Source organism: Caloenas nicobarica, chromosome 3, assembly GCF_036013445.1.
Source record: "Caloenas nicobarica isolate bCalNic1 chromosome 3, bCalNic1.hap1, whole genome shotgun sequence".
NCBI classification, from domain to species: Eukaryota; Metazoa; Chordata; class Aves; order Columbiformes; family Columbidae; genus Caloenas; species Caloenas nicobarica.
This window is the reverse complement of record NC_088247.1, coordinates 15435592-15459704: the sequence shown is the minus strand read 5'-3', so window position 1 is coordinate 15459704 and position 24113 is coordinate 15435592. Positions and strand designations below refer to the sequence as shown.

The 24113-nt window shown below is 43.6% G+C and overlaps 2 protein-coding genes across 7 annotated transcripts in view; both read left to right on the top strand.

Moving 5' to 3' along the window:
* The window catches only part of GREB1 (growth regulating estrogen receptor binding 1), a 59618-nt gene extending 57732 nt beyond the window's left edge, over window positions 1-1886 (top strand). For all 4 annotated transcript variants that reach the window (XM_065631365.1, XM_065631364.1, XM_065631362.1 and 1 more), the window contains one exon: window positions 1723-1886. In XM_065631365.1, coding sequence (XP_065487437.1) covers window positions 1723-1886 — 164 coding nt within the window. The remainder of the gene's footprint in view (window positions 1-1722) is intronic.
* Window positions 1887-7346: 5460 nt separating this feature from the next.
* The window catches only part of LPIN1 (lipin 1), an 84398-nt gene continuing 67631 nt past the window's right edge, over window positions 7347-24113 (top strand). The window contains exon 1 of one of the 3 annotated variants that reach the window (XM_065630627.1): window positions 7347-7466. Coding sequence is in view for 2 of the 3 variants with exons in the window: in XM_065630628.1 (XP_065486700.1) it covers window positions 10360-10440 (81 nt within the window). In the remaining variant the exon portion in view is untranslated. Of the gene's footprint in view, window positions 7467-10262; window positions 10441-24113 lie in introns of those variants that run through there. The other 2 variants (XM_065630628.1, XM_065630626.1) reach the window with 2 other exon arrangements.

Below are 24113 nucleotides of genomic sequence, written 5' to 3'. Positions count from 1 at the left end.
GCATGTATTCATATTTGTCTTTATACGCCCCACCCATCTTTGACGCTTGATCGTGCTGACTCTGTACAGTAGTAAACTGGTATATAACAGTGCTATAAATTCTGCATATTTCTAAGTGGGGAGGAATGTTGGATCTGTATCATTATGCCGAGTGTATATGCATAACTCCTTACCTTATGTTAGAAAATGGAGTATTTAAGATTTATGTATGAGTCATTTACCTATTGTGTTCTTGCAGGTTTTCTAATTTTTGACAGAATATGGGTGATGGACAAGCCTCCACAAAAATCTATTTACTACCCTTGGAAATAGAAACTGGCTCATTCAAAATTTATTCGTAACAACCAGTTTCTCCCTGTAGTCCTTACGATGGTGGATAGCAGTGGAGACACATAACTTCCATTTGTAGGCAGTCACATTGCAAACTTCTTTGGGATTGTTCTGCTGCTGTCTTAGGCTTTTAGTGCTCTGGGGATTTGTTTCGCTCACAGCTATAACTGTCACTGTTGGAAGAACACTGTGGCAAATGCCTTCTTGAAACAGGCAGAGTTGTTATGAACTGCTGTGTCCTTTGTTGCAGTTAATACCATTTCATGTAGGTATGTGTAGCAAAGTGCAAACTGGGGTATAAAGTGCTTTTACCTGCAGACACCACTGAAGCCACATGCGTGCCAGTGTCTGTGCTCATTCTGGAGCAGCGTCCACATTTTAATCAGCCCTTAGTTTCTCTATCACGGCTATCAGAGTAACTGCAGATGAAAGCAGTGTTTTGTGTTGCACTTTTTGAGTGACTGGAGGCTATCAATCAGTTTCATTTTGCATAAACCAGGCAATTTTTATGCCATGTAGCACAAAGTGTATTTGATTTGAGATTTCTCCATCTCCCTTGGCTCTCTGCTTGATTTTGTAACCAGCCACATGAGCATTAAATACCACATGACTGCCTGTCTTGTTTCTTTTTATTATATTCTCAGGGTTTTTTTGTCTTGCGCATTTCCTCCTACCTCACCATTTCTCATTCAGAATATTGAATGCTGGTGAGGTAATTATTTCCTGTTGACTGAGCACTTTTCTCACAAGCCAGGAAATCATGCACACAAGTTAAAATGGCATCAGCATGTCAGGCAAGAAATTCAGTATTGTTTATTAAAATATGGTATTTTTTACTTTGGCATTCTGGATTCTCATGCGCCCATAGCCATACAGACCAGGTTCTTCCTTGCCAGCACGTTAGCTTACCAATCTGAAAAGCACTCAAGTTCATGACTAGCTTTAAGGACATGTTTAGACCATTTCTGGCCAGCAAAGCACATGGAGCTCATCCAGCCATCATGGCGATTGGCTTGTGCTGTGTTTTGCTGAGGGAGGGTTTCACTCAACAAGGTAGGGCTAGAACAGCAATGGATGTAGGGATTTGTCTTGTTTTCTGCCAGGACCCACCACCACCTCCTTACACCTGGCAGTTTTACTCTTCCTTACCCCAAAGAGTAGGGAATGTATTGTTAGTCTTGTTTACTAGATGAATACTAGGTACCTCCAGTTACACAAGAAGATCCTGATAATTAGGGAGCTGAACAGAGCTCTCCTCAGTTCTACATGAGTGTCTTAATTTTCTCCCAGGCTGCTGTTGTGAAAGTTCTACATGCTAAAGGGTGGTGGGAGCTGGGTGATATGAGAATGAAGGGGATATTGATGTGGGTTTCTTTTCAACTGTTTGCTTAGGTGCCACCTTGTGTGTCATTTGTCAAGATCGCAATTCTCTTCGCCAGACTGTTGTCCGGCTAGAGCTGGAAGACGAATGGCAGTTCCGACTGCGGGATGAGTTCCAGACTGCCAACGCAAAAGAGGACAGACCACTTTTCTTCCTGACTGGACGACATATTTAATTGAAAGGAGACACATTTCCTAAATGAAATGAGACTAATTGCCACCAGAAATGACTTTTGAGATGCTCTGCTTTCTGAACAGAGACAGGACTGTTTTCTGTTTATTAGAATTATACCTAATCAGACAATTTACACTCATATTTCCAAACTCTGAAGTGACTTTTCTAATTTAATTGTCTGATGGAAGCAATTTCTAATTCCTGAGAGAGATGCAGAAACTTACTACTCCGCGTGGCGGAAATCATTTTGGATCAGAAGAGAGGTCAATGAGTGCACTTCTCCTGGGACAAAAAAGACCACATGCAAGTTCATAAGCAAGAAAAGAGAACTTCTTGTGTTCCAGAAATAGGAAATTTAAATTTAGGAGCATATTTTGTCTTACAAGTCTTATTTATCTAACAGTCAGCACAAGGCAACAAGAATTGTTACAGTTTTGTAGTAGACTGCTACTGATTGATTCAGGAAGGCTTTTTATATGAAGATTTGTAAAGTATATTTCTTTAATAGTGGGCACTCAGTTGGAGCCTTAATTTCTGGAATAGGTGCCATGCTGGATAGTTTTACCGCACAGGACTCTTGGGATAGAAGCATAACTAAATGTCTAATTTTATTAGCATAAGGAAGAGAGTCAGGAAAGTAGCTTTTAAATGAGATCTGAACATTTAAACCTAAAACTGAAATTACCTCAAGTAACTGAAGAGACCAAATGGTGACTTATTACATCTGGTGTTTCCTGGCTTCTGATTAAATTGTTACACTGGCTGCAGACTTCAAGCTGGGCCCAGCGCACTCAAGACAGCAGATGAGGTGGTTTGAAACACTCCTAATACACTTTCTGGGGATATTTTCTTGCCAAAGTGCTTCAAAAGAGTGAGAAAATAGAGACTACGTCTCTGAGGAATTCAGGTGGAAATCTAATAACACATTCTAGAATGTACACTTTACATGTGAAGTCAGTGATCACAGTCCTTGTCTAGACTTTTGGTAATATTCTCTGAGTTGCAAACTTCCTGTTTGTCTTTATAGAATCAGTGTTAACTTCACTCACTCCAGATGGAGGAAGGATGAGTATAGATATTGTCAGAAGACCTCTAATATCTTTTCTTGCTGGATACACCAGTGGGAGGATCATTGATTTGATACTGATGAAATGCTATTAGGCAGCTGAGTTCATTACAATACTGACTTGAAATGCAGACATCAGTATAAGTATGCCAAAGAGCTAATTTAGGTTCATTTACAGGGAAAAGGTGAGTTCTGTGAGTTTGAGAGACTGAGATCGCTATTTACAAGGTAACTGCTAGAAATCAGTGTGTCTCTATATTTCATTGTCCTTATTTCTGAGCGAGAATTCACTTTAAGTTTTGGGAAGGAAGGAGAGCATTGTCCTATGTAAATAGTATTACCTGATCAGTTTTCACCAATTGATTAGTTAATTTAAACTTTTTTTAAAGAAGTGTGACATTCATGTCTAATCCATCCTTTATAAATAAAGTTAATGCTGCATGGACATCTGTCTTGGTGATGTACCATCAAGTATGCTTTCATAGGGGGCAAAAAGAAGAAAAGGCTTGGCTGAAAGGAGCTAATATAATTAAGGAATGGCCTGAACAAATCAGGAGAAAATACAGTGCTGCTTAATGGCCTAAAGCATAGCACAGGCTTAAAGGTGTAGGAGTTTTTACAACAACTCAGAACTACAGATGACAGGCTGAAACCTCCTTTCCTGTAACCAAATACTTAAACAACTTACACTGAGTGTCTGTAAACTTCCCGTGCGTTTTAGATCAGAGATTTGCTTTGCAAGTCTTTAGACATCCATTTTCTCCAGGAAGCTGAAAAAAAAGGCTTAAAGTATAGATTAATATTAGTAAATAAATAAAAATAAATCGCATCCTTTCTTAACATTCTCTTTTGCCACAAAGTCTTCAAAACTTTGACAAAATGCAGCCACTAGCGGGCTGAAACCATCATACTCCTGAGTGTTGTTTCACCATTAACCTTTTGCTCCATGAGTTACCTACCTACTGTATCCTGTCTCCAGGACAGGAGTCTCAGGACCTGGCCTCACCAGGCATGTGTCTATCATGCGAACATGTGCAATCATTCTTCATCATGGAGTATATACATAAGCAATCATATATGGCGAAACTTGCTTGCACAGCCCATTGTGCAGCATGCAGCACATCCAGTTAAAAGACCAGATATGCACTTACTGCGTGACCAAAATGCAGCTACTTCTCAGCATAAAACCAGCTGTGCATCCAACATGGTAGAAAAATACAACATTTTGTTCGCAGAATGCTAAAAAAGTAACGGTGGATAAGTCAGAGAGAGCCCCTCTCCAGAGCTCCATCCAAAAGTTTCTTCATCCCTGACCTAGTTTACAAGCTAAGTTCCCTTAGAGTGTAAGCTTTCAGGGAGAGCGACAATGTAGGGCTCGTGTCCAGCTGTGACTCTGAGATGCTACAGTAATGCAGATAAATAATGACAAATAAAAGCAAGTCTGTTTGGGCGAGACTGGCATTCTGTGCTCCAACATCTTTAGGCTGTAGTTGTTTGCCACAGGGGCATGTGTAGGGCTGGGAACCCAGGTCCCAACTCCACCCTTCTCTTGTCTTGCCTTTGGTGAGAGGTGTTCCTGACTTTCAGTGCCAGTGACCTTTGTGAGAAAACTTGGCCCGTGCCCATTATATACACAAATCTTTTAAGTATTTCCTTTCTGACTTTGAATACGGCAAGAAGATAGAGCTCACCATCCCATGGATTGACTTGATGATAACGTAGTAGCAAATAAAATAAAAGGCACTGCCTGCATGCTTTTGCAGACTTTTTACAGCCTCTGCTATTCTCTAGTGCCTTCCATACTTGCTGGCTTAGTCATCCACTATTATCACCTGCAGACAGTATTGTCGGCATGTTCTGTATTGTGTGTCAGAGGGTGAAGTATTTATGATTCAGCTCCTGCAAAAGACAGTATCCAAATATAGAGAAGGTTGCTGGGAAGGTGACATTATTTTCCTTCTTACCATCCTCTCTCCACTATCAAAGCACTCTTCACAAGCATTTAAGCACTAATGTCTGGTATCTGTTCATCTGGGCATTACAGATGATCTGAACACTAGAGGATGTAAGGGATTTCATCCTTCCCTAGCAAGTGCTTCCTGTCGTGGTGACAGGGAATGCACAGATCTCAGCTCCCGCTCTGCATCTAAAAGCAGCTGCTAAATTTTGCTTGAGAGGGGGCTGGTTTTCAAAGGCGTTATCTGTGACACTCTCTGGTGAAATGTCTCACTCACACAAAAAGAAAGAGGTTCAAGTAATAGACAAACAACCCAAAGGAAGGGTCAGGGGAGAGGTTTACAGGGTGGGAAACGGGGAGCAAGGGAAGTGGGGACTATGACTGGAGGCAGCAGCATGGAAGAAACCTGGGGGCAAGTCGGGCTCCTGGCTGCGGAAGGAAATGTTTGCTGGGGCGCAAGGGCCCTGGGCAGGGCCTGTGTGCGGTGTGAAAGAAGGAGGATTTCCACGGCAGGGGGAATTCGGGTGGGTGGCCTGAGCGCCCAGTTCAACAGGCCCCGGCCACCTGCCGTGGGTGGCTGGGCTGCGCTGGGCTGGCTGCTTGGTGGGTTTCACCAGACACCCCTCCTTCCTGGGGCCTGTTCCATCCACTGCCACAGTGCCTGTAGCAGAAATGCCCACACTAGAGCTGTTTCTCAGCATGGTAACACATTCGCAATTATCTTGAAGACCCCCGCTCTGTCTGCATCCCTCACCCATGCACCCCTGCACAGCCCTTCACCACCCCACGAACAGCCCCCCACCCCGTCTCTCCATCCTCCCACCAGAGCCCTCCGTCACGTCTCGTCCCCCGCTCCTCTGCAACCAGCCTTAATATTTCATCAGCTGTCACTGAAACACAGTGGCTATGCTGGTGTGAAATAAAAGCCGTATTTATTCCTTTTTCTTACTTCCTTAAGGATGCAGATTTTCAATGAAAAGTAAAACTAGTTCCGTACATCCTCTGCCTGTTGACCCCTGCTCCAGTCCTCACCTGAAGAAATATTCAGTGGTTCTGGTCATTTGCAAGTGCTTTTACAACATTTCCAGTCCTGTTTTGACAGACCCCAAAACAACCATTGAAGCTTGTGCAGGACACAACTCATGGACTTTTGAGGCAATAGTTCAATTGCTGGGATTGTCCATTGCTGACATTGTTTGGTAAGGGCGCGATGGGGTGTCAGGTATAACAGTGACACTCCTGCTCAGCAAGAAAAACACATTTGGAATCAACTACCATGATTTTAAGAAAGACTTCATAAAGCTGCTTCATAGGTCGATGTGGTTTTGACTAAAATCCTTAAGAAAATGGAAATATTTGGTTTAGATTTGCATAGTAATATAAACAGAAGGAAATTTCTTCACACTTGTTATGTGACCAATGTGTTGATTGTTCACTTAAACTCCGAACATACTAAGGAGTATTACTGTGGCAGTGTGTGCTGAGGTGCTACAGAAAAGGTTGAGTGGCACTGCTAACAGCAGCTTAACAATTTTCTTTATACTTAGAGACAATAGGATTGATAGGAAAGCGAGTTTTTATTTGTTACTACCTACAGGGACGGGCAACAGTTTGAGGAACAGTTACCAGCTCATGGGTTATTGCGGTAACCACTGGATTAATTCTGCCTCATGTGACACCTCTGAAGAAGGTGCCTTTGCAAACACACAGAACGTGTTTGTTGGTGATGGTGTGATTTCTTTCTATTAAAACTTAAATTATTCTTTTAAATACTACTGATTTATCATCTGTAAATTGCATAGATCTGTTCCAGACAAGACGGCACCTGTGTTGGGACCATCTCAGAACATGTATAAAACATCAACATCAGAGTGAAAGCATGTAACTTTCTTAAGGTAACAGTTATTTTCTCCAAGAGGTATTCCTATCTGTGATTAGATTAAATAATTGTAGTTCTGCTGTGCCCAGAAATGTAGAACTGCTCATCATCTGGCTACTGTTGCTGTGTCAGCATGATGCATTCAAACTGAGTTTGTCACTCCTGAAGAAACAATGCTAACCTTAAACTCCAGCTAGAGACAGATGATAAAGCCTTAACTTTTGGAGAAATAGAACCGTCAGAATGTCAAACACTTTGAAATGCTTAACTCTATAGGTGAGTGACACTGTCCCAGTACAGTAATGATTGTATTTAAAAATATCTTTAAGTTGAACAATTATTCTATTAAAAATAAGATGACATAATCTTATCACTTCAGCAAAATAAAGTTCACATGAAGGTTACCATGAGCTAATATTACTATATTTAAATATTATGGGGTGATTACAAATGTTTTTTTCCTTCTCATGATACAGCACTTGCAAATGCTGTTTATAAAAAGAAGCTGGCTCCTATTTACCCTGTGTCATGCAGTGGAATCATCAGGCAATGTTTAAAACTGACATCGAGATTTCTGTTTATACTGCGTAATTATCCAATGAAACTCGTTGCTACAGGATCTCACAGAGGCTACAAGCTGAGCAGGAGTCCAAAAACCCTTGTGAAGCTTATGTGAACGGTGAGTCCAAGAATAACTTCTGTGAATTTGGAGTCAGACGCCATCTTCCACGTGTGCCTTTGGTTGAAAACACCAACCGGAGAAGTAGCAGTGAAGTCACAAAGTCCTGAGAGTGGGGAAATGGGAAGGGAGTGAGGGAAAAGCAGCTGTTGGGGCCATGGGGGAGCGGAGCTGGGAATGGCGGCCTTGGGGAAAGGCTGGGAACCACTGTCTTAATTGATGAAAATTACGGAGAAAGTTCTTTTTACATCTGGTTATTATTCCTTTTCTGGATTTCTTGATCAGAAGTGTTTGGTGATGGTCACCCTTGGACATGGGGTGCCAGACCATTCATCTAGGAACAGCAGTTGTTGGGTTCATGTATGTTGCCCAGTAGAAGTGCTCATACTTGTTAGTGCTTCTTGGTGAAACCAGAAAGGTCCTGAAGTTGGACAGTGCAGAATATGAGGAAGGCTTCAGAAATGCAGTGTGCTGGGAAAGGGGCACAGCCACTTCTTGAAGAATTTTATAAACGAACATTATGTAATGTATTACAATGATTTAAACTGTATTTCTGATAGATTGTTGTACTTACTCATCACAGCTTGAAAGCAAATTTAACAGAATAAATGGGTGGGACGGTGGAAAATTACTTCAACAAACCGTGATTCCTATCTTTTAAGTTTAGTGAATAGAACTTTCAGCAGAAGCAGGAATGCCATTGAAATTCATTAGGTGTGGCATTTCCCTGTTTAGCTGAAATAAGGAGAATTGTATTAAATTTCCTTCCCCGAAATTGTTCCAGAAAGAAAATGTGATCTGTCAGATAGCTAATAAATGGGTTTCTGTGCTCACAGTCTCAACATTTGGTGTACGGCAGAAACAAGTAACTTGAGCATCTTGGAAACTTAATTGCTGTGCTGTTTTCTCTTGGAAGCCTTAGTCTATAACTTGAGAGTGACTTGGCTATGTGAAAAAAGTCTAAGTAAGCATCAACTTTTCTGAAAATTAGGTCTCTTCCAGACATCTTCCAAATCGATGTCCTGTGATCCTAAGTGATGCATCAGGAGGGATGTGCATCAGGGACGGGCACCAGTGGGCTGGAGGGGCAGAGCTTCAGGGGCAGGAGCAGGTCGGAGCTGCCAGTGCAGGAGAGATGCTGAGCAGATTCCTGTAGGCCCAGTGAGTAGTTGGAGTGATCGTTGTGTCGCTTGCACCTGATGCGTGTCCTCTGGTGCAAACTGACATTTCCTTTGCCCTGTCAGACCTTTGCGGCAGGTTGGCAGCTGTGTTAGTTTCGGTGGATCCACAGGAATAGCCCCTAGTTCCCAATGCTCCCAAAGGTTCAGGCAACTCCAGGCAGCAGTGAGCTTCCCCCTCAGCTGGCATGTCCCAGCTCTTCTTGAGACCCCAGAATAAATTGTTTCAGGAAGCTGTTTCAGACTTTAAAGAGCCCTGCATGTTGTAGGTTGGGATAAGGAGGATGACGGAGGAAAGTACAGCTGAAGCTGGTGTTGCTGTTGAAAACAACCCACTGTCGAACCACAGTCCGGAGGACAGCAGTACCCTAATCCTCAAGGTGACAATGCCTGATGGGCTGCCAGCTCTCAGAGAGGGATGCCACTTCTTAGTCCTCTCTGTTAATGCTTGCTGCCAAGCTCAGTGACACGCAGTGATGAGAGACCACATACCAGCAACAGGTGATATCTCTACTCAATGCTGTATTTCCAAAGTTTTGGTTTTCCATCACTTAACTGTTTTCCTACTTGCTGAATTTGCATATAGCTTAAGGTTAAATATCAAACATAGCTGGGCATATTTGTTCCTTTGATAACCATTATCAGCTCAGAGCTAACACTAGGACTGTCCTGCAATGGTGTGCTATAAACAGTGCATTTCTCTACATAACTCAGCAGAAAGGTTTAGAAGCCTTTGCCTGAAGTCAGAGATATATCCAATGGGTTCAGGGTTTTTGGCAGAAATTTTATTTCACCAGCTACTGCAACTGGATGCCTTATAAGCAGAGAAATAATAAATAATACAATTCAAGCTAAAGGTTGCCAATTTGAAATAATTTCATAGCTGTGAATTGCTGGTCAGTTCAGCTGCAAAGCCTCCCCTAGACCTGATCTTGGAGACAAAGCTGCCATTCCTGTCAGGTGCCAGAAAGCATTTTAAGATGCTGGACTCAGCTCTCCAGTCTTCCAGAACTGTAAGTCCTGCAAGGATGAGGACAAATTTGTCTGGAGTTACATAGGGTGAGATCTATAATAATCAGATTCTACACTCTGGTACCAAACCAAACAGACACAGAAGACCAAAAGAAACAAATGGAAGTGTCTGCCTTTCCAACTTGATTGCACGAGAGAACAGAAAAGCTGTGCTGCCTTCACATCCACACAGGTATGGTTGTGGAGTTGTGTGGCTGTTCAGAGTGGTGGAATAAGATTTTGACATTAAAAACCTGTCTTGAGAACAAAGTTAAACCACTAAAACCCATACTAAATATGATTAATGATGGCAATAAAATGTTCGCAGTGAAAATTCCTTCTATTCTGTTAACAGAATTTATAACTCAACAAATGGTCTGACCATAAAAATCTCATATGAAAGTAAGGATACTGACTGTTTGGAAGTGGATTTGCGTTTGTCAGGCTCTAATTTTTCACTGAACCTTACAACTTAATCAGGATACTTGAGGAGTCAGTTGCAAGGAAAGTGTGCTCCGGTTTACTGAGCTCAGGTTTCTTGCTCTGACTGGGCTTCCAAGAACCTCAGCAGGTAAAATTAGCACGCAAACATGATCACTGAGAAGTTATATTCTCTGGAGCTTTGTTGTAAACAGCTAAAACCTGAAGGCAGCATTTTTGTATATGGCCGAAACGAAGAGTGGTTTTAGTAGCGTACGCAAAGGATGGGGGAAAATGATCAGCTCAGGGTGTCGTCTGAGGAGGAAGACCAGCCAGAGACCCTCACCGGCTCCCCGTGGTCTTGGGTAAGAGCTTACGCCCTGAGGTTGTGTAAATATAATTTTAAAGCTCTAGAAAAAAAGTAACAAACTGTGCTGTGTGAACCCAGATAGAACTGAGCATCATCAGCTTTTTTACTCTGCTGTTGAGGTTTGTGTTTTGTTAATGCTTAGATTGTCTGCTCTATTTCTACCTATGGACGTTTGAAGAAAAATTGAGTGGGGAAAACCTTCTTTTGCTCCTGTTGTGTCTGTCAGATGCTATGAGAAAACCTGGCTGATTCTGTGCTGTTTGCTTTGCTGTCTCAGTGGCTGTGTAAAGCAGCACTGCAGAAAGGTACCTTTTAGGTACAATGGAGGGAAAATGATGCAAACAATAGCGTAAATGTTTACTCTTAAGGTCTGCATCAAGAAAAGAGCCAGTGAGACCCCTATTACAAATAAAGGAATGTTTGCTTTAATTTTTTTAGCAAGATAGAAGCTGCCTTAATGAGACAGTCTGCACTGATGGTCCTCAAACAGCGGTTGCACGGTCCTGTGTTGTGAGATCTGGGCTTGATACCCAGTGCTGCCAGAAATGACATGGGTCTGTACAGTTTTCTGATGGAAAGACAGAGGATGCGTTCGCTCCAAGAGGGCTTCAGGTGGAAATAGGAACAGCTCTACTGAATGATCTGGGAATTCTCTAAGTTTCAGGAAAAGACAGGGAGGTACAACCAAGCCTTTAGGTTACTTTTTAAAAAACCATTAAAGGTGTTTAAAAATCAATTATATGTCTTGAAATTAGTATTTATGGCTTCATTTAATAACCTTCAATTTCCATATATTTTTATAAACATACACATCTATGATTTTTCTGGAAATGGTGATGTTTGAAATGGTTTCTGAGTATTTGTGGTCAGGCATGAATGTGTGCATGAGCATGGAACCAACATTTTCTGCAGGTACCCAAGGAGTTATCAGAGACAATGTCTTCTTGGAGGCAGAATAAATAGATTCAGCTGATGATAGAACCGTGGATTTAAAATAGTCTCATCTTTAGAGGAACACGCAGGGAGGATGAAAAGCAGTATGAGTTGTTATCGCCATCAGGACACAGGATTTTTGTGCTGCTGAATGTCTATTTTTGATGGGTAGAAAGACAATTTATAGATGTTGATTTCTTAAAAATAAGTGGAAATGTTCTGTTTCCACTGAAAATCCTGTACAGATTAAGCAGACTGGAGGCTGGGTGTGGACAGATCGGTACTGAATAGTTAGCAGATGGCTGGAGCTCTAAGGAACATCTAAACTACATTCAATATAAACCAAGCTCTGAGCATAAATGAAGGCAGGGATTTTTTTTTTTTTTTTTTTTTTTTTGCTTCTGACGTCAGTGGATTTCTGGTTATCAGTTTTATTAAAAATTGAGATTTCCTACACACCATTTTGACTATTGCATTTGTATGATGTGTACTTTACCTTAAGTTTCCTCCTGGGAATTTCCTTCACATATAAGTCTCTTAAACTGCCAAGGGAAATGATGGATCCCACTGCTCTGTGGGACAATCTACTCTGCAACAAATGTGTAAGTTTCTTTACAAGTCAAATAAACACTGCTATTTAGAGTATAAAGCATATTGGATTTCTGATAGAAATAGATGTGGTAAAGATCATTTGAAATGGTTGCTTTTGGCCTTTGGGTGTTGCTGACTCTGCGCTTCTGCTCAGGGCTTCAGAAAAGAAGGACCATTTGCCTCCATAGATTTACAGAAGTGTGTCTGCATGTCAGTACATCGTAGAGTACAGAGAAAACTGTGGTCCTTGGAGAGGATGACAGAATACATACATTTGAGAATATTAAAAGCTCGTAAGAGAGAGCTCTTTGATAAAAAGATTTCCTAGGTATGCAAAGATAAACATATGAACCCTAGGCTTTGAAATGTAGCACGTGATTAAAAAATTACATGCTTCCAGAAGCAAAACCTTGGTTTTGTGAGCATCTAGACCTCAAAACACTTCTTCTGATTTACCATGACATTGCAAGAGGACCACACAAATTTTATTTCATACATTTTATTTCTCTAAGGAAATGAAGGAAATTGTACACTTCTGTCCTTTTCAGAGGAGTAATAATGAAAAAAGTATGAAACAAATCCCAGACAAATAAATTATGCACCACTGAGAGAGGCTGATATGGTGGGGATGGTGGTACTAGAATTTAAATACAAGTACCCTTAGACTTGAAACAGAAACCTACTTAGGAAGGCAGCTTTATGGTAATGACACAACGGATTAAGCAGCAAGAAAAAGTTACCTTAAAAACCTGTTCAGTTTCTTCTCCACCAGTCACAGCACGTGAAGTTTGAACAGAAAATTATGACTAGTCTGTGTTGTTGGAAATGGGAATGTCAGGAAGGGAGGATTCTGCCAGGGCTGGGGAGGTGAGAAGTTCATGATGTACAGAAAGAGGGGTAGAAGACAACATGTCCAACTCAAGGGATTGGTCTGGCTGTGGCAGAGAAGTGGTGTGTCACTGGCATTTTGACAAGGCTGGCTCTTCCACACTCCCCTCTTCCCGCTGGTGACAAACCCTCGGTGACGGACCCTACCAGCCTGCAGACAGTGACAGTGTCTGCAAACGCTGGCAAGCTGGGCCATGTGTGGCTGGTGAGGAACTCGTCCCAGCCTCACCATTAGTGTAGGGCTGCTGGCACTGGGACTGGCAACCACATTTGAGCATATTCACCAAACGAGATGAGCGGGGAAGCTGGAGAGCGCAGGCACCGTTCCTGCACTCACTTGTGCTCACCCTGGTCCAGTGGTCGGATGCTGCTGTGTTGTAGGGTGGCCCCGTGCTGCCGTGTCTGCTCTGTTGGGGCAGCCCAGCAAGGTGGTGGAGACGCTACTGTTTGTACAACACCAAAAAGCCAAGCCGAACCATAAACAACAACAGCAGTGAATGGGTGCTGCGGTCAGGACAGCTCTGTGCTGGGCATGGAAACCCCATTTCCCATTTTGTGACTGGGACGGGCACACGTGGGGCATGCGGGGGCAGCTGGGCTTGTGCCACCTGCTGTTGTTGGCAGCCGGGCATGAGCGTGATGTGCTGGGATGAGGCTGGTGGTGGGGACATGGAGGAAGGCCCTTTATTCCAGTGATTACTTTGTCTGGATTCCGGCTTTTTCATTGCCTCACCAATTCAGTCAGGGCTTTTTCTTTTTTTTTTCTTTTTAAGAATGTGCTGGAAATCCCAGTGGTCTGGGTCAGGCAGATGCCTCAACAGTGAAGGATGGTGTGAGGCTGCTCTGGGGGGGACACAACGGGCTGTATGGCTGCTGCTTTGCAGGGACAGCCACCGGCTGGGGTGGAAGAGTCCCAGGCTGGCTGGAGCTTCTCTTCCAACCAAATATTGCCCAAAATGGACACTACTGGGTCATGTGTGGAGAACGTTTGCTCCTCCAGCCTGTGGCAAAGAGCAATCATATTCATAGAATCATAGAACAGTTTGGGTTGGAAGGGATCTTCACAGCTCATCTAGTCCAACCCCCTGCAATAAGCAGGGACATCTTCAACCAGATCAGGTTGGTCAGAGCCCCGTCCAGCCTGGTCTTGAATGTCTCCAGGGATGGGACATCTACCACCTCTCTGGGCAACCTGGGCCAGTGTTTCACCACCCTTATTGTAAAAGTTTCAGCAGGGTGATGGAGCTATCTCAGATGGAGACCCGGTACCTGGCCTGACTTGCCCCCAGCCATCCCTGGGCTGTGTCCCCCCATCCCTCCTGCTGTGTCCCCCCAGCCGCCCCAGTGGCTGAGCCATGGGGGCATTTTCTGAGTTGCAGACACAAGGAGATCTCTGCCAATTCCTGGATCGAACACAACCTTCCCATATGGCCTGAAGCAAAATTCAGGTTTTATTTTCCAGTGATTGTAGGTAGCTCTGCTCTGAGATACTGGCTTGGGACCTTCACATTCAGAGGAATTTCTACAAATTTCACCTGAACCACGAAAGCCGATCATCTGTGAAAATCCCTCCCGAGCCACTTATACTGGGTACCCAAAGTATACGGGCACACTCGAAAACTGTAACCTTCATTTCCCTCCTCCTCGCAACTTTTTTAGGCTAATTTAACCTGAAACTTATGTTGTATTCTCCTCTGGGAGAAGCCTTCTAGAAATGCAAAGCCTTGCTGCAGTTAAGTTGCCATCTGCTGCCAGTGCTGCAGCTGCCATTGATGCTGCCATGGGACGGAGACTTGTTGGCTTCTCAAGGGCAAGTATCTGTCAACCTCTGCCCAGTCCCAGACCAGACCACTGGCTCATTGATAAAACAGTCATTTCTCCAGGGCTGCAGGTAGTCCTGGATTTACCAAATTCCAGAGGGGCTAACAATTTAATTATCACTAGTTGCTTTGGAAAGCTAAAAACATCCGTGTGTCTCTCGCTGTGAAACTTTTACTGCACAAAAACCATCTGGAGATCAGAGCCACTTACCTGGTGGCTGTGGACACCTTGAGTCTCCCACACTTTACAGCGAGGATGCCCCAGCTACTCTGACAGTGGGACTGTTCCCAGCTGTCCCCACAGACGGGAATGGCCTGGGCTCTGGGACTGCCCCGTCCCACGGACCTTCGCTGGTGAGGGATCTCTCACATGGGGCCTGATTCCCTGCCGGCTTTCTGCCCTGCGGCTGGTCTGCACTGCTTCAGGCACAAGGGTTCAACTGCCGCCTGTGCACAAGGTCCACGGTGTGGGCTCTTGTTCTGTTGTATTTTGTTGGGCCTTTTTGCACTGACCTGCTGAGCAAACCTCAGGCTTTTCAGAGGCAGGAGCTTCTTATCCCCGGCAGGTCAGCAGCTGCAGCTGGGGAGCAAGTATGACCTGGTCACAGCCCCTTGCTCCCATTCTGCAGGGCTGACGCTTCAGCGACAGGAGGATGGATTTTGGCACGGGTAAATAAGACTCAAAGGTTTTCGCCGCAGATCTGCTTTCCTCCACCTTCATCAAGCATGTGTGCTGCCTTCCCACCTGCTGAAAAACAAACAGTAAATTGAACCCCGACCATTCCCTGCGGTTCACCCCGCAGCTCCCTCAGCACCTCTCTGGGGAGATGACCCGAGACCCAGTCCTTCTGCATTTTATTTAGAGCAGATTGCTGGAGGTCAGCGATCCTTCTGTATCTGCAGATCATGTCTCAGGGAACCTGCCCCGTCTTAATATAGATCTGAAAGTTCAGCTTGGTCCTTGGGGACCCGAGGCTGTGAGGGCGTTAAGTCGTAGAAAACAGTATCAAGGCTGTCAGCTGCTTCGCCCCCCAGTTCCTGCCGCCTACACTGCCTTTGCATGATAACCTTGCTCTGCACGATGAGCAATGCTTTAATAACACTGATTTATCTTATGCTGCCGTAAATGCAGAGCGTTAACCTCTCTGCTTCTGGCTCTCCTAGTCCTTGTGGTGGTCTGAGCAAGGTGAACCTCACCTGGTGCAGGAGTTTGCACCATGTCAAGGCCACAGCCTGAGGGCTGGTCAGCCCAGGGGTGAGCTTTTGTCCGAGCAGCTGAGAAAAACCCACACTGAGGTCCAGGCTGCAAGTTCAAAACACTCCTAAAAGTGGAGCACACAAGAAAAACCCTGTCCAAACAGGCACGAAACACAAACTCATCTCCAAGAACTAGGGCTGCCTTAAAATCTGAGATATTTGAAAGCAGGGATACATATTTGTTTCCTGCTACCCACTTCCCGACGTTTGTATTTAAAAATGTATCAAGCTCTTACCAGTCATGGTGAAGGTTAAAACTTTTTTCCATTTAAAGTCCCCTGTGTCTAGGAGATAAGAAAAAGCTTCCTGAAAAGCAGCAGAAGTCTGATACTTATGCTGCAGGCTCCCAAAGAGCTTCTGCTCCAAATCAAAAGCAGATAAGTCTGAGCTGTCATCAGCTGAGCATTTCCCACCATTGTCACCCAGGGAACCATGAGGCCGTGGGTGCCATAACAAGGACCAGCGTGTTGGCACTCCAGAATGTGCATCCTCTGGTTTTAATGAGCACATTAATGGTGAGATCATTGGAGAAGAGCATTCATGGCAAAATGGTTCAGGAAATGCAGAACTGTCCTCTACTTTGCTCAAAATTATATATATGTGGAGGCGGGTAAGGAAATGGGAGCAAATGTTCTTGTGGATCTCGTCGTTTTTACAGAGCTAGAAGTAATTAAGAAATTGCAAACAGAGCTCCGTATGTTGAGGGCTGGAAACAGGCATGGAAGTGAGTGTGGGAGCAGAAAGCAAAGCTGCGCTTGCTCGTGGAGTAAGGGACCAGCGAAAAGGGCACGTTTCACCTCAAAGCCCTGTGTATGCCCATCCTGACAGGGCACACTGCCTTACAGCTCAAGCCCCCCCCACGCCCAGTTTAAATGCACTGTGGTTTAGAAACAAGGTACATCCCACCTGGGACTGCGGTTCATGAAATGAGGAAGGAAAGTGACCAAAGACCATCCTCAGAATTAATTTTCTCTCTCAGTATCAGTATCTACCCTCACAGGAAAACTAGCCACTAATTTTTATGAGAAATCACCAGTACAATGTCATATATATGAATGCAGAGAGAAAAAGAAGCTTCTGAAACAGTTTTTCCTTTAACCTATGGCCTGTATTGTTTCAGCTGAAGCTGGTACCTTCTGCTGCACCTTCACTGCCATACTCGAGCTCTCTGGACACCTGTGCCACTGCCCGTTGTTGCTGTATTGGGATGATTTTCCTGCAAAGCTGTCAGCAAAGCAAAGTGTCCTGTCAGCTTCACAGAGACTTTGCATTGCGTCCTATAGGGGCCTGACACTCCCCTCGTGGGCAGGGATTTTGTGTGCTTGTGAGTTTTGTTTAGGGTTTAGGAAATGAAGTTAAAAAAAAAAAAAGAAGTGAGTAAAAAATGTTAAAAATATGTCATTTAATAAGGCTCCAGGGACATGAGGTTTCAGTGTCCTGGGAAATTCTGCAGCACTGCCATGGTGCTCAGAGGCAGGAGTCAAAAGTCTGTTTATCCCTCAGTAGTACCACTCAGAAGTTATAGCTCTTTAAATCTTCAGCAAGTGGCAAGCTGTGATTTTTATCTTTACAGTCTCCCAGGAAATTCATCATCAAAACCACAGACCACAGGACAAAAGAGCAATCATTGCCTCAAACACAGCAGGCACTCTATTACAGGAACTGGTACTAGGCAACAGAGACGTGCTCATTCACAACAAATTCTCTATCCTTCCTTCCGAAGGACCAAGAAAAAAAATTCTTGATGGAGGGATTTATGTAGTTTCTATATTCTCTTGCCTTCTCTTCCATTTTTCCCTTCTGTCTGCTGAATTTTGCAAGAACCTCAGTCTGATCTTGGAGAAATGATGGTTTTGTGGCATCACTGCTGAAGTGCACTGTTATAATGGATGAGTAAATTATCCTTTGCCCAGCAGAGATGGGGAATATGAGAGATGAAGGAATTGCATGGCCAGTTCCAAGCAAAAGTGGCCAGGAAGCAGTCCCATTTCATGAGAGCCTGAGCAAACAAGAAAAACCTCAAAAAGAGGCTGAACATGGAGGCTAGTCTAGAAAACTTTTTTTATTTAGATACACTTTGCCTCTGAAGTCAATTGTGTCAATCATCTAAGGATGACCCCCATCAGAGGAGTAATATTTTGCAGGATTAATCTAGAAATTATGCCAGTACACAGAATATTGCTACTTTTTTTTGTTCCTTCTTTACTTCTTCAGTGGCAAAAGCCTGAAACTTGGAGCCTTTGAGATAGTGGTAGATATCTGATCCATGATCAGGTGAATAGTTTTAACATTTTCTTCTTTTAAGTACGCAGCCAGCCACAAAGACCAAAAAAAAAAAAAAAAAGTTATTTTTCATTCTAACCCAATCCTATAGTTGTTGTTTCAATTCACTGATTTATTAGCTCCTGGGAGACCCCATAGTAGCCTTCCATATCTAAAGGGAACCTAGAATGCTAGAGAGGGACTTTTTACAAGGGCATGTAGGAGTAGGACAAGGCATCATGGCTTTAAACTGAAAGAGGGGAGATTTAGATTAGATATAAGGAGGAAATTCTTAACCATGAGGGTGATGAGGCACTGGCACAGGCTGGCCAGAAAAGCTGTGGATGCCCCATTCCTGGAGACATTCAAGGCCAGTTGGATGGGGCTTGAGCAACTTGGTCTAGTTGAAGATGTCCCTGCTTATTGCAGGGGCTTGGACTAGATGATCTTTAAGGTCCCTTTCAATCCAAACTATTCTATGATTCTGTGATTTTACCATTAATGTTATTGTCTTTCAGGACAAAATAGCCACATTGCAAATTGTGCAATTTGGTAGAAATTTAGTGAGAATAGCTGTTTCATGAAGATAATTTGCTATAATTCCCTGAAGCCCTTCTGGGTTACAAAATAATGTAAAAAGAAATAAATGTTTTCCAATGAATTTTCATTGTGAACTCCAGTTTTGCTCACTTCTGCTTTTGCAGAACTTTAATTGCTATCAAAAGGCCTCTAAAGTGGAGGATTTCTAAATCAAAAGTGACCTCCAGTGGTCACACACATTATTTATGGCTGATGTCTACTATTTATCTTCCTTGTGTTAAAAATGAGGCAGTATGATAATTAATAGCCTGCAGCAAGCATGGTCAATTAAATCGGATATATACTTAAAAAAAAAGGTCCATTAATCTGGATGTATCCTTACATGCAGATATTTTGTATACCTGCTAACCAGTATGAAGGTATTTCATTTATTTACCTTTGCATTAGTGTTTCACATCTCAGCAGTGGTCTTTTCTGCATTATGCTGGGGTTATCTTTGCTCACCCTCTGCACGTAGTACAGCTTTGATGCTAACATCCTCCATATGGCCATCTGCTACAGGACAGAGGTGACCTTTTAAAAAGCAAATAATATATCATCAAGCATTTCAAGGTTAATTTGTATTTAACAAGCAATTAGGAGTTCTGCATAGCTTTGCTAATAAAATAATTCATTTTCCTTTGAAATCTGGAAATCATGATGGATTGCCTTGTCTTTTCCTACATATTTTAGAATCCCATGGACTAATAATTTCTTAGATGCTTGAAGACAGAGAAACATGATGCACAGGTATAAGTCCAGGCTTTGTTGGATCTCCATCCCACTAAATATCTCTGAGAAATCTCTAGAGTTCAGGGATCTCCTTTCACCATAAGCGTCTGAGCACCACCAGTCTGCCAGCTTTGCTTAGAGGCTCTTATGAATCCAAGGCATCTGGAGGGGGCTTTCCTGCAGAGGGACACTTAGAAAATTCAGTGCAAATATACTCTTTAATAAATAAATAAATTGCAAGAAATACTTGTATGAAAACTCTCTTGAAAAGCAACAGTTTCCTTAATTTGTATTTGCCTTATTTAAAACAGATTAAACTTGAGGGAGAGTTTTCCCACAGGTATTTAAATGACCTTTGTCTTTATATCCTTAGTTAAATTGAATTCACTGGCCAAGTCCTGGCATTTTTTGGAAGATCAGTGGAAACGCAACAGTCATTACAAATGACCTAATTTAAAGTAATACAGACACGACCTTTGGTAAAAATGTTTGTGTACTCATAAATCCCTTCCCCTGGAAATTTTGTGTCGTGTGCAAGAGAGACCAAAACTTGACTGTAAGTCAAGTAAGATGACTCTCAGCTAAGACTGAGAAATGAACTGTAGCTCTTGGCCTAATCAGTGCAGCGCTGGCCTGAGACAGGATGATGTAGCTATTTTCCTTTGTGCTGCTGGATGAGTTTCAATAACCCACTGCAACTTTCTCAGTTGCTCCACCTGTTAAAAGAGAATTATGCTAATAACATCTTTTGTAATATAATTTGAGATTCATGAAGGCTGTGCTGTATATAAAAGAGGGGTAATGCATTTAATAAGCAGATTATAAACACAAAAATGCTTTTTCCCCCCTTCTATGTAAAAAGCAACATGAAGCGAAGGAAGCTAAAATGATGGAAAAAGGAAGTTTGCTTTATTTTTCATCTGTCCCTTCTGCTCCTCTCCAGCTGCTGCATTAGACTTGTAAAGCAGGGCCCATGAAGATGCCCACAGAACATTTCTGCAGCAACACATTTGGATATAAACTGTGCCATAAAGCTTGTGTTTTGCTCAACATTTATATTCTTTCTCTCTCTCTCTCTCTCTTCCTCCCCTCTAGGATGGTAGGTTGTGCATAGTCAAGCCATAATGGTACAGCTGAGAACAAGTAGTTTCCTGTAACTCTTATTTATGTGACTAGTTCACTGATTTTGAAATTCTTCCTCCTCTTGTAAGTGCTGCACAAACCTCAGTGGATTAGGAAACAGTGCAGAAAAGAAAGCCACGTCAGGACCTGCGGAACACAAAGAAGATGGATGGTAGAAGGGAATGGCATTTTATCTTGGCATAACTCTGTGACAGACAAAAAGGTGGTTTATTAATAGGGGTTTGGCAGACATACTACACCAGCACGTAATGACTGCAAGAAGACTGAAGCAGGTGTCTACTTTCCTGCTGGCAGCACATGCCTCAGGGGTGACAGGGCGGTGCAGCAGGAGATGCAATGGTCAAGTTTCCTGACTCTTTTCTCGGCAGTTTTGGGCAGCTGGGTAGGAGAGGAAGGTTTCTGCGATGGTTGAGGCACTATGAAAGTGTTCTGGACCAAGTATTAACTCAGTGCTTACTACAGGACCCAGATATTTAGCTTTTGCTTAGGCTGGGAACTTTTCCTGGAGCCTATAAGTAGGAAAGGATTGTTAGTGGAGATGGAGCCAGGTTTGGAAGAAACACTGGGCAGAGATGGGAGGTGAAAGGTGAGAGTGAATCGGAGTCAGGGGGCGAGGGATGACAGATCCGTGGGGATGGGGGCACTGGCTGGTGGGGAAAAGGTTTCCCTTCCACAGAGCACCCATGTAAGATACATGCAAGAGCTGGGCTGCATCCAGCCCAGCAATGCTCTCCCTTAGCTTCTGGCTGGAGCTGGAGGGGGAGTCCAGCCGCCACTGAGGAGGGCTGCAAATACCAGAGGCATGAGCCTGTAGCCCCTCCTCATGTGGCATCTGGGGAAGGAGCCTCAATCCCAGCCACGCCTGGGATTCCCACGGGTGCCCTGGGGCTCCCCACTCCTGCCTTCCCATGGACTCATTTCATCTCAACCTACATCAGAGGGAGCGAAGTAGGATGCTGCAAGGTTTGTTACCACATTTGTGTTCAGTGCAAGGAGAGGGATGTCCCAAAAGAAGGGCTTGTTTTCTCAACCAAAGGCATCAATCCCATTGGAATAAATCAGTCCTGGGATAAATCAGGACAAGGGGAAGTGGCCTCAAGTTGCACCAGGGGAGGTTTAGATAGGATATTAGGAAAAAATTCTTCACTGAAAGGGTTGTCAGGCCTTGAAACAGACTGCCCAGGGAACTGGTGGAGTCACCATCCCTGGAGGTGCTTAAAAGGCGTTTAGACAAGGTTCTTAGGGACATGGTTTAGTGCTAGAGTTAGGTTAGGTTATGGTTGGATTTGACAATCCTGAGTGTCTCTTCCAACCAAAATGATTCTACGATTCTATGAAATCATCTCTACCTCTCCACTGCCTACAGAGGGAACTGTAAGCTTGCTTAAGCTCAGGCTAAGGTTAGGGAAGATACTAACTAGAGATCTGCACAACATTTCCACATGTGAGAGGCAGTTCCTCACTTTAGCTGACTTCTGGCGGTCCACAGCTATTGAAAAATGGTGGCCTTATTTGCTCGGTAATGCTGGTGGTTTATTTTTTGCTTGTAAAAGGCCTTTATAAATCCTGAGACAAGCATCCCTGAAACCAGGACATCAGGAGTGATGAAGCAGAAAAGGTCCTGACTGCTCGCCGGCCTTGCGGCAGCTGGACAACACATTCCTCACCCTGCCATGCACATCAAGCAAACTTTTCAGCTCATCCTATGCTGCATACACTGAAGACACCTTGCTCCTTATTATATTAATAAAACTGGTGACAAGCAGCAGCCAGTAAATGACTTACCAGACTTTCGACTTAATATTTGGAAATCCTTCACTTTCTTAAACAAGGGAGGGTTGCACAAAAGACAGATCCTGGCACAATCTTTTTGTTTCATCCCTGTAAAGTGTGTGGCAAAGTTGGCCACAATTAATGCTTCTAAGCATTGCTAAAGGCCAGTACACAGCAGTATAAAATGGGTCTTAGCGCACGTTCTTTTCCTTCGTAAACCCTGGCACAATTTAATACTGATAAAAACGAAGCTCTTTTGACAGCTGTACTGATTTTTGGGATGCATATGCACTTGTTTTCAGTTTTCCACTGCCCACGACAGCTTTGCTGAAGAAAAGCTGACTTTGTTTCGTGGAGCTGCAACCCCTGTTGGAAGCAGTATGCTTTAGGCAAGGTACAAAAGCAGATCCATCCTGTGGGCGAAAAGGGTGAAAAATGTAAAGGACAAAGAAAAGCGGGCAGTTATGGAAATGGTCTTCCCAAAACAAGCCAGAGGTCCATTGACAGGAAACGGGCTACTTTTGAGTGCTCTGCGTCGTGCCAGCTTAAGGCAGGTCAGATGGATCATGCTCTAGCAGTGCTATACTTCCTGTTGATTAGGGAGGGAATCCAGCCGTAACCATCTTCGTTATGGATGTCTAAGGTAAGAGGGGCAGCTTCAAGGTCTGATGCCACTTAAAAAAGGTGGCCTTGAAGTCAGGGGGACTATTTGCTCTCCTCCAAGTCAGATAGGTGCATCTGGGCTGAATATAGGGGGGTTCTTATGTTAAACATCTTTGCACTGTATACCATGGGGACTCCAAATCTAATGTTATCTCACTAAAACTAGCACAAACCAACCCAGAGGCAGGAAACCTTTTACTCAACTGATGAACACATAATGAAAACTGTGACCTGGGTGAGAAAGGCTCTGAAAAGGTAGAGTCCTGTGTTGCCACCTCAAGCAAAACAAGAACAGCTGGACCTGTGTGCTTGCTTTCTGCAGGCCGCCCTTCACAGAGGAATGACTACATTATGGGCACTGCATAATGGAAAGAAAACAAATAAATATACTGGAGCCTGATACAGTGAACAGATTATCTCTTGTTGTCACTACTTCACTTTTTGCTGACTTCCTAATATAAGAATTTAATTTAAAAATGGAGTCCGCTAGCATGGACTATCAGGAGGTGTTCATTTTTCACAGAGCAGTTAATAATCCTTCATCCATCTGAATGCAGGAGTACCTTTGGAATCCAGCATACCCAAAAATAACGGCTCACAAAATGGATCTTGGAGTTCCTCAGTTTCACTTCTGGGGACAACCAGCCCTGTGTAGGTAACAGAAATACCGCTCAGGATCCTCCACAGACAGAGGTGGATCTCTGATGTTCTTGGCCACATCACTGGATTCTGGGAGAGGTTTGTGGCACAGGTCTTGGGACCTGACTGTCCATAACGTTCTTAAGCTACAAATTCAGAAAACAGAGAGCCCCAAGGCATTGTCCCGGGCAGCTGGTTGTTGCTGTATCAACCTAGTGCTGCTTCACCACCAGTCTAGCAGCAGTGGCATCTTCAGGAGCATAAAACAGACACTTGTAGTTGATGGCAGGACCTGTTGCTCTATGCTGGGGTCAGCGAGCCCCGTGTGGAGCATCTGCTGGTGATGGAAACTGCATGCTCCACTGCCGAGATGACTGTAAAGCTTCGC